Here is a 14,874-nt window from a genome sequence, read left to right on the forward strand (position 1 = left end):
ATATTTCCTTGTCTACTGCTGCTATGCATTCCGTTCTCTTTTAAGTTTACTCCCCTTTATCAATTTTTTCCTCAATATAACTATAGTTTTTGTTGTTTTTGATCTCACTGCATGCCCTTTTTTATGAGGGAATGCTAGACATTTTTAATTTTGAATGTCACCTAAACAGTGTATCTCTAAAAAACATCTAATAAATTGCTAAATAATTTGTATTTATTCCTAAAAGGCTTCATCACTCAAACAGCATTTTATACTTGATGTTTTATTACATGGCTCGTTGAAATGCTATATTCTGATTGGCCAGTCGCAACATTTGCAGGTTCATTATTCCTAGATAACAACCTCTCAAAACCACACACGGTAACCCGGATGTAGCAAAAAAAAAATTGACACATTAAAAATAAATATACCTTTTAATTACATATATGACATTACATTTGCAAATGATTAAACCAAATTGCCTGTTCGTGACATTTGAACGGCGTTTCTTACCTTGAAACCAAAAGTAAATTGCTTTTCCTTGCAGAAGGTCTGCATTCGTTAAAAATGAGCTACTAAAATATTTCAAATTCACATTTTATGTCAATTTTTTTCTCATGTGGCAAGTAGTCATGTAATAAGAGGTTGTTATCGTGAAATATGCCCCTTAAGTGTAATACACACTGATCACACTGTAGGGCTTATGTCTGCAATAACACCCGGCTGCCTGTACATTATCTCTTACATGTTGTATATCGTTTATGTTTCATTTCATTTTTTTTTAAATAAGACATTTAAAGACAACTCAAGTGCTTTCCATAACCAAAATACATAATTTCTAAAAGTAACACAACATAAAACAAACAAACAACTTTAAACAAAATGATTAATGCACCATTGAAGCATACTGAAGTGAAACTCAGAGTTTGAGTCTTTACACTTTTTGGACAATCGGTTAACTGTCTTTGTTTTGTTTATGTCTGTCAAAGTGAACGTGTAAGCCTATTTATACAGGACATATTGCGGGTAATGTGATCTCTTCTCCTCAAAACTGTTTATCACCTCAGAGTTGACTGAATGTCTGGAATGAGGTACAGAAGGCCACACCGTCACTACTGAGTTACTTAAGTATAGTGACATCTAGTGCCTTCTTTTTTCATCTCACAACATAAAAGCTGTACTTTACTGTACTGTAGTTTATTTAAACATTTATTAATAAACACAATCAATCCTAATTAAATAACCTGTTATGCTAAATATTGTGTATAATATCCTAAATGTGTGAAGAGATTTGCAAATGACACAACATCACCAATGATTTGAGGAAGAGTGAAAGAGGAAGACTAAACAGGATGTGTATTTTGGTTTATGTGTGAAACCACATGAACTGTGTGAAACAAGTTCAGACAGGCAGAACTATAAAACGGTAACTGGCATTTGTAATCCTCTACACAACATCACACTGATGTTCTGAGGCAGGCCACGCTATGTATACTAAAACTTAAATTACATTCATATACTGTAAGATAAAGGAATATTGTGCTCTATTCCAAAACATCACATCCGTTTAGGCTGCCTCATCACATACATTAAGAACAAGCAAGTCATTAACAAAAACTACTATTTTGCATTCACAGTCACAAATGTACATCAAACGCAATCTTAAAAGAAGAAAATAAAGTTACCAATTAACTTATTTATATGTTTGCAGGAGTCTAAATTGAAATGACCTATTTGGAGTTGTCAATATCTGCACGTAGGTAACTTAAGGGTAAGACTACAGTGATCTTAGTTCTGTTTAATGATCATTTAGGGTAAATGTACCGAAACCTTACCACAAAAGGGGAAATGAGAAACCCTTTACAGAAGAGTTGCCAAGATCATAAGTCAGAGCTACACTGCATACTGTACTTTCAGAACTTTAAAAAGACACCAAGATCAAATTTAATGCATCCATAGCTAGTGATTCTTAAAATGTATTTGAACAGTACATTGTTTATTTTGGTTATAGAGCAGGATTGACTATTTAGATATTAATATGATCAAACGCAGGTATGTGTGCCTTCAGCTCCAATTAGATTTAACCAAGGTCAATGAGGTCCTCCTCAATGTATCCCATCTCCTCTCGCTTTTTCTTTAGCCAGTCAGCTCTTAGTTCCTTAATCTCGTTTCCATAGTACTCATGCAGTTTACTGAATTCCTCTAACGGATCAAAACCCACAACTGGCCACTCCCCATAAGATGGTGCCGGACTATTCAAGGGTGTGACATGGGCGTTTCTCTTTGGCCAAAGCTTTGGTGATCGCTTATTGTTGGTTTTGAAAGAAACAGGAGGGGGCTGCAGACTATAGCTGATGGGTCTGTTTGTCGTAGATGAAGGCAGTACTGAACCTGTACTGTAGCTTCTCCCATCTCTGGGTACCACGGAAGCCCCATGTCCGAAATAGACGTGTCCTGTGTTCCTGGAAGCCATTGTATTATCAGATGTTTCCTCAGTCTGTATCAGATCACAAAGGCCTTTCTCTTTTCTAGCTTCTGTCGAATGGACAGCAGAAACAAAACAGATTACAATTACATACCCGTTAGAGTTTTCTGATCTGTAGACATTCTGAAAGCACTCACCTTTGTAGCATCTCTCCAGGTCCTTGACGATCATTGAAAGGTAGAGGTGACTGGCGCAAAGCAGAGCACTGACCCAATTCTCCTGGCTCAGATGGTCATCAGCGGCAAGTCTATATGTGCGAAGGCCTGGTCCAGTGAACACCAAGGAGAAACAGAACTGACCATCCGTCTCACATGCCTGCACCATACAGCCCTCCAGAACGATAACGCCCAACAGATTACGATCGCCAGGACGCTCCTGATAATACAACAGATTCCCTTTCAACACAAACCACCGTCGCAGGTAAGTGGTGTTTCTCTCCCTCTGTGGAAAAAAAATAACAGTAAAGGAAGGAAAGGAAAAGGAAATTTAAGGTAATTTAAGGAAAAATGACAATATCCTATACTTTCAGTTACAGGACACATGTATTTTACAAAAAGGGATTAGAGTCACTTATTAAGAAGTAGGCCAGTAGGCCAATGTGGCATGCTTTTAATTAGCATGTATGAATAAGTGTAATAGCCCTGATTCACCAGAGGTTCAATTTAGGGTTCTTTACTACTTTTCTTATATACATCTGAGCTCATTCAAAGCAAATATGACATGCTTTTAAGACATAAATTCTGTCTGCAATTTTTTTTATGAATTGAAAATGAGAAATACTCTGTTTTCTCCTTGTATTTTTCTTATAATCTATATTCCTCCTCGAACCCTTACCTTTTTGTAGAGATATCCCTCTTTATCTACAGGTGAAGTGCAGGACAGGTAGTGTGTTACAATCTTCCCATGGATCTTCATTACAACGCCACCTGGCGGGCAGCCGTGTCCTACAGGGACACAAGAGGATCTTTAAATGAAAAATTATTTAATTAAAGCCTCTCGTATTTGTTTCTACATTTCAGCTAAAGGATTATTATTCAAATAATAGAAATGAATACAAATGAATAGAAACAAGAACAAACGCGCAATGACAGGCACGAGTAATAGCGTATGAGATAAGAAACTCGTCTGTCTGGTTAACACAGGAACTGTCAGTCATTCAGATAGATGCAAACATTTGAATGGAAACGCGATATTCCTTTAAGCATATGTATAAGATTCGTAAAATGACAAATAATGTGCGTTGGTTGTAAAGATTAAAGCAATGACGTGAGAAAAACAGTTATAGATCGATAAAAATGTTTCTCAGGTGCACTTACTTGCTAGTATCTTATTTCCGATTATTTATCGCGGAAAACATCACTTGAATTAAAACGCCGATGCTCAGACACATGGTATAAAGGAGATGGTAATATTATAAGTTTCGTATTACCAGCGCGCGCCCTCACGTCAATCTGGCAAGTGTTGAAATATAAATAACGCGCCCCACTTCCTGGTAACAAAAGCCGGTGTGATATGTTCTCTTTTGACTCAGCAGCAGGCATGGGAACAAAAACTTTGCATTGATCAATTGAAAAGGTTATATTGTTGTGTGTTATGCATTTAAAAGGCATCCCACAAAAAAGCTTCTAAAGCTAAAATGTTTTGACAAGAGAGAAAACGGCCAAGTTATCTCTGATATCTATTTACTACTTAACGTTTCTTAAAATGATCGGAAAATAACACACGCACGTCAGAATGTTGTACAATATAAGTATCCAAGTAACGACAGCTCACACGCTTTGCCTCAAGGGGGCGCTCGAGATGAAAGTCTCGCAGAAACACAGTAGTGACGTCCTTCCGGTTTTAGGTTTAGTTGAATGGCGCAGTGGGGAGAATAACAACCAGGTAACACATTTTAAACGCTTTCTATACATACTTGACAAATGATCCACTATCTAATGCAACAAATGTGTCTCCAATTTGCATTATGTGTTGTTTTTAAACCGTTTGATATATGACGCTCTGCGTGGACACTCGTAGCGTTCGCTCGTGTTATGTTACAGCACGCTTATTTTTAACCATTTCCAAACAACGTGGGTTTCACCGTGTTTTTGTGTAAATGCTTTTAAGCGTACATTTATTCTGTATATCGCAATAGTTAATTTTGTTTACTCTGCATCTATAATAAAAAGCAGTCATTTGTGCTCAATTTATGCATGTAGTCTGTTATTGAGATAAAAAACCTCTCTTTGTGATTTTACAGATTATATTCGTCTAATCTGTTACAGAGTACCAGCATCATGTTAATATTTAAACATTCACTATGTTTGCATGTATGTGAGTGTGTGTATTTTGCTGTGTTAAATGAATAGGCACACCCCCAAACAGTGAAATGCATTTTGTCTCTGTTAGCATGTCGAAAAGGAAAGTGACATTCGAGGATGGAGATGGAGAGATTACTTTGGAAGAGGATGTTCCAAAAAAAAAGGTCGCTGCTATATCTTTCTGTTATGTTTATGTGTACACTGTCATTGTGTGTTGCTTCATGAAAATCAGAAAGGAAACATTTATGTTGGTTGTATCATTTGTGATTGAGCTGGATGAAAACCTTTATTAACGGTGTAAAAATATTATTTTTATTTTTAATATTTCTATATTAAACTATGCAGTGTTGTAATTACCTGTGTTTTGTTCTGTCATGTCTATGTCGTCCAGATGGTGGATGGTGTAAGTGGTCCAGGATCTAGATTTAAAGAAAAACACTCTTTGGACAGCGATGAGGAAGATGCTGGAGATGAAGAGAATACCAGCAAATATGACATCCTTGCCTGTGATGATGTGGAAGGTTTGTGAATATTAGATTTTTTTTCAAACCGCATTGCAGAATTCTTCCGTTTAATTTCTCTTTTCTGTAAGCATTACTGTAAAAATATTTATACTGCTCTGAGATTTGCAAAATCTATTAGTTTAGGTACAAAATAGTCTGATGTTATAATTTATGGTAATTTATGTATTATTGCTTATTTTAGGGTGTGTTTCATCAAACAAGGATTAGGTTTAAATCTAGACTAAATCAAGGTTTATTTAATAATTTTGTTGCACCAAACTGTCAACTTTTTTTAAAAATAATCAGGTTTATATTTAAGATATCATTTGATCCAGGTTTTAATTTTACATTAAACTAGATTAACTTTAATTCTGTTGCTCCGTTATTTTAAACTATGTTTTATCTGTCAGTTAGGGGTTAGTTAAAAACTAATTCCCCGTGTGGGGAAATGATCAAAAACAGATTAGGGATGTAACGGTATGTGTATTCGTACCGAACCGTCACAGGCCACATTCAACATATATTCATCATTCCTATGCCCTACTCCATTCGAATGGCAGAACCCTCGTAGTTTAGACTTTGGAGTGAGCAGGGCATTTGCGTGTATTATGTAGACGTTTGGAATGCACTTGGCAAAGGAAGCGACCTAATTTCCTCATTATCTTCAGATGGAATGTTGCTGTGACAAAGCAGCATTTTGTCCGACAGCAGATGTCGCTGTTTTAATGGCATTAAGCATTAAACCTTTTACATACAGGTTTATAGTTTGAAAAGTTATATATATTAGTGTTTATTTTAGGGCTGTCAAAAGATTAATCGCATCCAGAATAAAAGTTTGTGTTGACATAATATATATCTGTGTACTGTGCATAATAATTTTGTATTTATTAAGACACGTCCATGCACATATTTAAGAAAAACCTAAAAAATAATAAACATTTATATATATGTTTTAATCCACAATTTATTAATCTCTGTTTTAAATTAAGTGGTGAAACGCAATTTGAATTAATATAAAACTATGATTAACAAACCCTAGATTAGCTCTAAACTCTGTTCTTTAATCCTTGTCGGTGCAACCCACCCTTAGAGTGTCTTTGTGTTTACAGGTCAGGAGGTGGCAACTATTGACTTTGATGAAGGGGTACGCATCACCCCTTTTAACCTGGACGAAGAAATGGAGGAGGGATACTTTGATTCAGAGGGAAACTATTTTATCAACAAAGATAAAGAAATCAAGGACAACTGGCTGGATAATATTGACTGGGTACATTTTGTTGCATTAATTATGAGAAATAACTGTTGGATCAAACTATCAGCAGTTTTTTATAATGTATCTTTACCACCCTTGTATATCTTTACTCAGGTTAGGATAAAGGAACAGCCTGTGAAGAAGAAGAAAGGCCTTGCAGCTAAACGGAGGAGAAGAGCTGGGGATGAAGATGAAGCAGAGGAGGAGTTAAAGAGGGAGGAGCATAGGAAAGACAGTGACACAGATGAGGAAGAAGAAGAGAAAGAACCAGCAGAAGACCCTCTGGCTACATACAGTCTTTATCAACTCATAGAAGCTGTTATTGAACTCATGTTGCCTGGAGAAACAGTGGCTGCTGCTCTTCGGAGACTTGGGGGTCTCGGAGGACGGAAGAAGAAGGGGAAACCAAGACAAGAGGAGGAGGATAAAGAAGCCACTCAAAGCAGAGATACTGATAAATTAGACAAGCTTACAGCAATAGCAGATAGACTGGTGGGGGTTGGACAGTTTGACATTTATCAGCAGACCTATGAAAAGCTGTCCTACAAACTTAAGGGGATGAACAAAAACAAGGCAGCAAAGACACAAGATGGCTCTGATGAAGAAGAGGATGAGCTAGACATGTTTGCTGAAAAGTTTGATGAAAAGCATGTTGAGAAAGAAGAGGATAAAGACAACAGCAAAGGTGAGAATGTTTAAGTGGTTCTGTGATTAGGATTCATGTTTGGTGATTGTCCACTTGCAGACAAATGAATTGTACTTGACTTTTGTGAAACTATTCATCCAAACATTTAAGATATTTTTAACTCTGCTTTTTGAATGAAGTGTCACATATAATTGAAATCAGATCTTTCTGTAAAAGAATATATTTTTTGTTCCTTTCCAGTGATTGATGAAGTTATGTGGGAGTATAAATGGGAAAATGAGGAAAACGCAGAGCTTTATGGGCCCTTCAGCAGCCAACAGATGCAGGTAAGACAGTAGATATGCTCGATTACCAAGTTTTAACACACATATGTAATTTCAATCATTTTGATTGTTTAATGGAGCAGATGTCCTTTTCTATGTTAAAATACTTTGCATTAGTCAAGTTCATGTGACGATACAATATTACTGTCTCTTATCCTTGCACTGAAAACCGGTTGTGTTTTCAAAAAAACTGTTTGAAAAGTAATACTTTTTTACCTGAAATTTAAGATGTTAAAATTAGATGTTATGAATAAAAGTGTATTATAACATTGCATATAATTTCATTTTAGGACTGGGTGGATGAGGGCTACTTCAAGGATGGTGTATACTGTAGAAGGATTGACCAAGAAGGTGGCGCTTTCTACAACTCAAGGAGAATAGACTTCGAGCTTTACTCGTGATCTATAAATCCTGTTACCTTCAAAATCTTTATTTCTTCTTCCATTTTGAGTGGGCTTCTCTGAATTACTTCTCTAGTTTGTGCACCAGTGTTTTATATATGATGTGTTTTAAAATAAAGAGTTTTTGGCTGGGTCCAAGTTGACGTTCAGATTATTTCAATTAAGCTTTTCTGACTAATATAAATGTATAATTGGGTGTTTATTCTATCTATAATTTTACAGCGCAATATTTTTTGATGTCTGCCACCCCAAAATCTATCTCCTATTTTTTGCCTCTATGTAGGTTGTTGCTAGAAGGGATAAAGCTATAATTGCAGTAAATTACATTCTAACCTTACAATAATAAAAATATTAATCAACTGTTTTTAGCGTGACAAAAATGATGCGTTATTGAAGAGCGCATACTTGTATCCCTTCTACTCAAACCCCTCTAAGTAGTGACGAAATGATAAACCCTGAAGATCACATTGGGGACAAAGGCGAATGTTTATGGTATCGCGATTGGTTGCTTTTCTCCCTCCTGAAAGCCAATTGGCGAATTCGCTAGTCGCTGGCATTTGTAATTGGCTGAAATTCTGACGGTACTCTAGGGGCGGATCATTGTGTACTATACGAGATTGTGATTGGCTTCTAGACAGATCGGGAACACGATTGCACCGAATAATACGTCTGAGTGTAGCGCAATGGTGAAACCCGGGCGCCGCTCGGCATGGAAATGTCACACCGACATCGACTTGTGATGTTTTAAAAACAACGCCTAAAGGAGATGTTTACATGCATTTACCGCATGTTTCCCTGAAAACGTTTTAGGTTTGTATGCAGCTTGTCTACATAAACTACACGTTTACCTCTTAAACATACGAGAAAGCACAGGGCTCTCTCAAAATGATTGTATTTGACGGGTTTATGCGTAGATAGCAGCATAGCTCAGTTAGCACAATTTACGACGTACACAGACCGCACCAGTGTCTGGACACTTGCTGTAGTAAAGCGGTTGTCGAGAACCAAACCAAATTCTTTCTAGCCGCAGAAAAATGCATTTTACGATATATTATGTGTTTTTGACTGTGGTTTGGTTTATGCCTGTGTGAACGATAAATGATAAGGCTGACAGTTATTTGATGTAAGTTTTGGCACAATAGCTTGATTTCGATTAGCCGCACTGCTAACTAACATAACACACTGTTGCGATCAGAGAGACATCTAGTTGTGAGCATTTAACAGCAGTTCAAGATAAGTGTTGAATGTTGTCCCGAACCATATATTAAACAAACATGTCAGCACAACAAACACTTGACGAATGTAATTGAAGTTGAGTCAAGTAGAAAGTAGAAGTATATATTTTTTATATTATTGTATTACGTTATATTACATATTTATTGCTGGTGACATTAAATAATATATTAATAAAATAAATTCTGACAGCAAATTCAGTTTAATCAAATTGTGATTAAATACAATGATAATGTGAATGACTTTTCGCATTATTTCTATCTCGTTTCCTCAATTAAAGCAGTATAGATGCACCTGTTTTCCAGTGTTGCCGTTTATTTTTTGTATTGAGAAAATCATGCTAACTGATTCACTCGTACATGTTTTTGCTGTGCTAATGGTTTAGCTTAGACAAAATCACTCAGACTTCTACACAAGTGTATGAATAAATATTGTAAACCTTGCTGCCTGTTAACAGATATTGTGCTCTAGGAAAGTAAAATAAAGCATGCTATTATAAAAATGCAAAATCATTTACTGCACAATGTAGTTCATTTCAAGCTTTAAGTTTTATCCTTGTAACCATGGCCTTACTGTATGTAGTTAATGTTATTTGGGACAATGACTTGCTAAGTGTATAGAAAAGTGTAGAAAAGCTAACAAGGAATCTGCTTATTTCACAGCTGTGATGATTTGCAATAAAAATTGAGCGAAAAGAAAAAGTTGAAGCCTCAGGATCAGAAAGAAGACTCGGAAGGTGCATCGATTCAACAATGAAGCCGGGTCACCACAACCTCAACACTTGAGCTCATCTCTATACAAGAGAGAGAGCAACAGCATGGTATGTCACATTGTTTTTGTGTGCTCCAGACACAGATCTTAAATGCTCAAAAACAAGTTATTTCTGGTATATAGGAAGCTTCCACTTCAGTGTACAAACTTATTTGAGTAATTACTCATGAAGTGTTGCTGTAGTAAGAGCCAATTGAAGGGGGCAACAAGCGAAGATAGACACGCAAGGGACCTCACAGTGACACACCTTTGTGAGTAGTTTAGAAAAAATGCAAAAACACAAGGGAAGAGAAGTAAAACGAGATAGGCATGGAACATAAAGCAGTTTTGTGTCTTCTCGTGTTGGAACTGTGGAAGGATTGCAAAAATAACTCACTTTTATTTTTTTATTTACAGACAAGCTTTGGAGCTGAGGCTGAGATGGAGCAATATTCAGAGTGAGTTATGATATTCAGGATTTGTTGTGCTAAACAAGTAAAATGGTTTGGGCTTTTAACAACATATCTGCTATGTTTTTATCTTAGGAATCATGTCGAACTGGCGTCATCCTGTGAGACCCCACAGTTAGAATATAGCAACTCAACAAAGGACCATTCCCATGACCAGAAGTTGATGGAAAGGGAATCTCCGGACAGCCCTTCTCCAGTCAAAAGATGGGAGATCGGTCAACTTCTGCAGTCATTCAAATCCAAGATGGCCAGTTTCACAGAGATCGTCATGAGCCCCGTCCGGCTCTTTAAGCCCACCGACACACTGTCCTCCATCGTACATCCTGAACAGCTCGTTGAGTCTAATGAGGAAAGTTCAACCTGGACTGAAGAAGGAGAGACAACAGATGAGGAATGTAAAAATGGGTTGCTTTCCAAAAGGTTGTCTGCAGAAAGAGTGCAATGTAACTCTTCTCCAAAACGCCACAGAGTTGCACAGAGGCTGCATTTTGAAACAGTTTCAACTAGCAACCACAAACCAGTATTGGAATGTAATGAAGTGTGTGATGATGTGAGGGTTGCCCACAAAGAAAAGAATCGAACAGACCGTCCCTCAAGCCAACTGCGAACTGTTCTTCACAATGGAAACTATCCCCGTCCTACAACACAAAGCACTTTTCTCAATTCTGATTCAATTCCGTCCCTAGAAAAAAAATCAAATTCTACTCATGACTTACATAGGTCAAGTCATGCCAATAGTGAAACAGCCTTTGGAGATATTAGTGAGTCAGATGCTGTATATTCAGACAGTACTGCTAAAAATTCCAGAGATAAGCTTAATTCTTCTAATACTTCATCTGATTTATTCTTGAAAGATAAAGATAGAAGCCGCATTAAGGAATCCAGTACACTGGCGATAAGGAAAAGCCCTAGAAAGGTGTTTAAACATACATCAGAAATGGCTGCTGATTTGGCATCTTCTGCTTCAGGGCCAAAGTCTCTAGATGATAGAATGAATGATTTACACTCCATAAATGTTACAGAAGAGATGCATCGCTCCACTGAAGTATCAGAACCTCCAAATAGCACTTCTGTTGGGCATGTGAGGTCAAAGAGATGCAGAGAAGCACTTCGAACTGAGACACAGAAACACATGGTGACAAAGCGGAAACGTCAAGGGCGGAAAGGCGAAGATAGAGGCATGAGACGGGCAAAGAATAGAAATGACAACAGCATCACTTTTGAAGAGAATCAGGAGGATATCATTTGTGTTCAGATGAGGAAAAAGATTTCCACAGCACAAAAGTTCAATACAAGCAATATCGCAGATGTTGAGATAAGAAATTCTGACACCTCGGAGTCTTGTGACTCAACAGAAATGGGGCTGAAAAGGACTGTAAAAACTAATTTGAAAAAAACTATCAAATGTAAGTCATTAATGGCCTCTAGCAATGAAGGTGAATGTGATGTGGCCTCTCAAAATGCCACAGGAAATGTTGACAAGAGCCTGCACTGCAGAAACATGAACACCATGAATGATTGTAACTACGAATCCAGGCCTCAAGAACCATCAGAATTCCAGATACATGAGGGTGAGAAGACCAAAGCTCGAAAAACAAGACATGTTTTTAAAACCGCAGGTGAGGTGTCTTTTCAGAAGAGGAGTCTTCGTCCACCCAAACATAAATTTGAGGACTATAGTTCAACTTCAGCAGTTGATCCAGCGGGACCTAGTGGACCTTCAAAAAGAACACTATTTCAGAGCGATCGGCCCTGTGGTGAATCACAAAGGACTATCATCGCAGGTGAGGAGCAGATGACATCACTTTGCGGTCATGAAGCAAGAGAGAACAAAAAGAAACTTACATCACCACCATTGCATCCTGAATCCACAGTTTCACTGCAGTCTGAAAGAAAACCAAACAGACCTACAAAGACTGTAAACAGACCCAAAAGAAAACAAAGGGAAAACGTAATCGGAGCCAAGGACGAGGCAAACATCCAAGAAAAGATGCTAGAAGCCATTTCTGTAGAGTCGTTGTCAGGTAGCGGCTTCAATCGCCTCATGCGAAGCTACTCCTGTCCTGAGCTCCCCTCCCTTGTATTTAATGGATGTGATGTACCCCCGTCCCAAATGCATGAAAACGGTTCTACCTCATCCACCAATATAATCACAGCAGTTCCATCAGCAACCCATCAGCACTCTCCGTCCAAGCGTACTCGCCGGCACACCGTCTGTAGTGTGGAGATCGAGCGAGAGATTGCCCCCCTGTGTCTCCGTAAAGAGGTGTACCCTGCTAGTAGGGGTGCCCCCTCCTCTCCTTATTATCCCTCCAACTCTTTCGCAGCTCTTGCCTCTTGTTTTCTGTCCAGTCCTTTAGCATTTCTATCCGAAAGCTCAAGCCACAGACGAGGTAGCGCAAATTCTGATGCCTCCTGCATTACCTCTGGTTATGTCACAACCTCATCACCATCCTTGTGCAGTTCCCCCTTTGCATCCACTCTCACATCCTCTGATCCTGTAACTGATCCTTTCACTGTTGTCACTCCCAGTCCCGAGATACCTTCTGCCTCTTTGTCATCACTTTGCAGGTAATTTATAAGATTTCAACTTCCCTCATCAAGTATATTCGCTTTATCTTACCTGAAGCTTAATAACAGGTGTGTTTGGTTGCTGTTGTGTTATGTAGCATCTAGATATTGTCAAATTATTTCCGCTTTACTAAAGTTGTGAATAAAACTAGCTTTAAAAAAAGTGCAAGTCAAAAGAAATTCCTTCTCTCTTCCTAAAGTTCATCACTAAGTGCTTTGGAGGGAGACCATGAGATACTGCAAATGGAGTGTCGGGGGGCAATGGATGAAGAAGAGAGATCAAGCTTTAGTCTTGCCATCTCAGAGGAAAAAGCATTTTCAGACTCTGAAATCAAGGTACCAGACTTGTTTACACTTCAGCGAATATGCTCTCTCCACTTTTTTCAAGTCACAAGTTGAATAAAAGCGTCTGATGAATGCTTAATGCTTGTTACATGTAATTGTCTTTTAGCTTGCTTTTTGGAGTTGTACAAATGTACCGTTTTATCCTAATTTTCCTTTCTTTCTCTGTTTAAACAGACGGACAACAAGGAAGGTCAGGAAATGCGAGGAAAGGTGTCTTCAATTCGTATATGTAAAAAGATTCCAAAACCTCAGAATAATCTCACTCCGATGGGCCTTCCTAAAGTCATCAGGTATTTGTAGACGGACTGCTTAGTTGTAACTTTCACACTGTTTTCTAGCAAAACTGATTTGCTTTTATTACTGCCGCTTTTATTTATCAAAGATACATGTTGTGTGTTTTAACAGGATAAAGAAGAAGGATTTTAGCGTGGAGGAAATCTATACCAACAAAAACTTTAGCAAACCTCCTGATGGGTAAGAATGACTTATCTATGAATGAACTTAAATCAGCGACTTACCAGCTCCACGCCTGTTTAGTACCAATTTGAAAATTAAGTGTAGATCCATGGCCACACAAACTCACAGTGAGTGGGTGGAGTTTAGTGACTGCATTAATAAAATTAAATTAGAGATGCTTCATTCAATAAATAAATGTAATTATACAGTAAACATTACATAGGAAATAAATAAATAGTGAAGAAGTACTTCAATACAAAGAAGGGCTGAATTTTGATGATTGTGACTGTTAATCAGTGTCGTCTAGGCAACAGTATTCACTTCCCTTTTGAATGTCCCTGTGTGTGCATAGTGTTTTATTGCGTACAAAAATGTATACTTTTCCATAACAAATTCAGTACATACTTTAAGGGCATAATATAATTATGCAAAGTAACAGACATGGTCACATCTCTAAAGCTTGTGCACATAAGTATGACATTTCCATTGAACAGCTATTTGCATGGAAATTGGAGAGATAGGGCATCTTCAAATAATAATAATCTTTTTATATCGGGTAAATTAAACTTTTGTCGTTTTTCAGACGTTTGGAAACCATATTTGAGGTGCCTCTAAACCGTCGAGATGGCTTACAGGTTGTTGTAGGCCCAAAAAAGGTAAAGCGCTTTGTTGAATTCCCTGATCTGGGCGTGGTCCGGAAGCCCAAGAAGCCTCTGGTCGGTGGAACAGCAGCCCAAAGGAAAGCAGGAGTGAACACTGGCATCTGTAGAACTAGACGAGGTGTAGTCTAGTCCAGTTTTTGGCTGGGTCCAAGTTGACGTTCAGATTATTTCAATTAAGCTTTTCTGACTAATATAAATGTATAATTGGGTGTTTATTCTATCTATAATTTTACAGCGCAATATTTTTTGATGTCTGCCACCCCAAAATCTATCTCCTATTTTTTGCCTCTATGTAGGTTGTTGCTAGAAGGGATAAAGCTATAATTGCAGTAAATTACATTCTAACCTTACAATAATAAAAATATTAATCAACTGTTTTTAGCGTGACAAAAATGATGCGTTATTGAAGAGCGCATACTTGTATCCCTTCTACTCAAACCCCTCTAAGTAGTGACGAAATGATAAACCCTGAAGATCACATTGGGGACAAAGGCG

General features: G+C 37.7%; 3 protein-coding genes across 6 annotated transcripts; 2 read left to right on the forward strand and 1 right to left on the reverse strand.

The window, feature by feature from the left end:
- Positions 1 to 394: 394 nt before the first annotated feature.
- Positions 395 to 5,161, reverse strand: pheta2 (PH domain containing endocytic trafficking adaptor 2). 4 transcript variants are annotated; one of them, XM_056753573.1, is made up of 4 exons: positions 5,125 to 5,161; positions 3,299 to 3,408; positions 2,602 to 2,905; positions 395 to 2,514 (listed from the first exon to the last, which is right to left on the reverse strand). In XM_056753573.1, exons 1-4 carry the CDS (start codon positions 5,141 to 5,143, stop codon positions 2,060 to 2,062), a joined length of 888 nt encoding a protein of 295 aa, XP_056609551.1. In that variant the 5' UTR covers positions 5,144 to 5,161; the 3' UTR covers positions 395 to 2,059. The 4 variants fall into 4 exon arrangements, with proteins under 4 accessions (XP_056609551.1, XP_056609550.1, XP_056609554.1 ...); XM_056753572.1 differs by lacking the exon at positions 5,125 to 5,161 and adding an exon at positions 3,894 to 4,052; XM_056753576.1 differs by lacking the exon at positions 5,125 to 5,161 and adding an exon at positions 3,781 to 4,048 and having other exon boundaries at positions 3,299 to 3,428.
- cd2bp2 (CD2 (cytoplasmic tail) binding protein 2) lies at positions 4,280 to 8,025 on the forward strand. The gene is made up of 7 exons (XM_056753569.1): positions 4,280 to 4,348; positions 4,856 to 4,931; positions 5,159 to 5,288; positions 6,380 to 6,537; positions 6,637 to 7,207; positions 7,409 to 7,494; positions 7,782 to 8,025. The coding sequence occupies exons 2-7, from the start codon at positions 4,857 to 4,859 to the stop codon at positions 7,890 to 7,892; spliced, it is 1,131 nt and encodes a 376-aa protein (XP_056609547.1). The 5' UTR covers positions 4,280 to 4,348; position 4,856; the 3' UTR covers positions 7,893 to 8,025.
- Positions 8,026 to 8,499: 474 nt separating this feature from the next.
- prr14 (proline rich 14) lies at positions 8,500 to 14,756 on the forward strand. The gene is made up of 8 exons (XM_056753567.1): positions 8,500 to 8,702; positions 9,788 to 9,945; positions 10,293 to 10,333; positions 10,421 to 12,916; positions 13,117 to 13,252; positions 13,436 to 13,551; positions 13,667 to 13,735; positions 14,301 to 14,756. The coding sequence occupies exons 2-8, from the start codon at positions 9,943 to 9,945 to the stop codon at positions 14,506 to 14,508; spliced, it is 3,069 nt and encodes a 1,022-aa protein (XP_056609545.1). The 5' UTR covers positions 8,500 to 8,702; positions 9,788 to 9,942; the 3' UTR covers positions 14,509 to 14,756.
- Positions 14,757 to 14,874: the final 118 nt, after the last annotated feature.

Source organism: Triplophysa dalaica, chromosome 7 (genome assembly GCF_015846415.1).
Source record: "Triplophysa dalaica isolate WHDGS20190420 chromosome 7, ASM1584641v1, whole genome shotgun sequence".
Lineage (NCBI taxonomy): Eukaryota > Metazoa > Chordata > Actinopteri > Cypriniformes > Nemacheilidae > Triplophysa > Triplophysa dalaica.

Bases quoted from the DNA above. Each gene is read 5' to 3' on its own strand.
- pheta2 (XM_056753572.1), bottom strand. From the start codon at position 4,005: ATGCCTGCTGCTGAGTCAAAAGAGAACATATCACACCGGCTTTTGTTA. The intron at 3,409-3,893 runs GTAATACGAAAC...GTGTCCCTGTAG, and splicing joins TGACGTGAGGGCGCGCGCTG to GACACGGCTGCCCGCCAGGT. The intron at 2,515-2,601 runs GTGAGTGCTTTC...TCCATTCGACAG, and splicing joins CCTGGAGAGATGCTACAAAG to AAGCTAGAAAAGAGAAAGGC.
- cd2bp2 (XM_056753569.1), top strand. From the start codon at position 4,857: ATGTCGAAAAGGAAAGTGACATTCGAGGATGGAGATGGAGAGATTACT. The intron at 6,538-6,636 runs GTACATTTTGTT...ATCTTTACTCAG, and splicing joins GGCTGGATAATATTGACTGG to GTTAGGATAAAGGAACAGCC. The intron at 7,495-7,781 runs GTAAGACAGTAG...ATTTCATTTTAG, and splicing joins TCAGCAGCCAACAGATGCAG to GACTGGGTGGATGAGGGCTA.
- prr14 (XM_056753567.1), top strand. The intron at 10,334-10,420 runs GTGAGTTATGAT...TTTTTATCTTAG, and splicing joins GAGATGGAGCAATATTCAGA to GAATCATGTCGAACTGGCGT. The intron at 13,552-13,666 runs GTATTTGTAGAC...GTGTTTTAACAG, and splicing joins GGCCTTCCTAAAGTCATCAG to GATAAAGAAGAAGGATTTTA.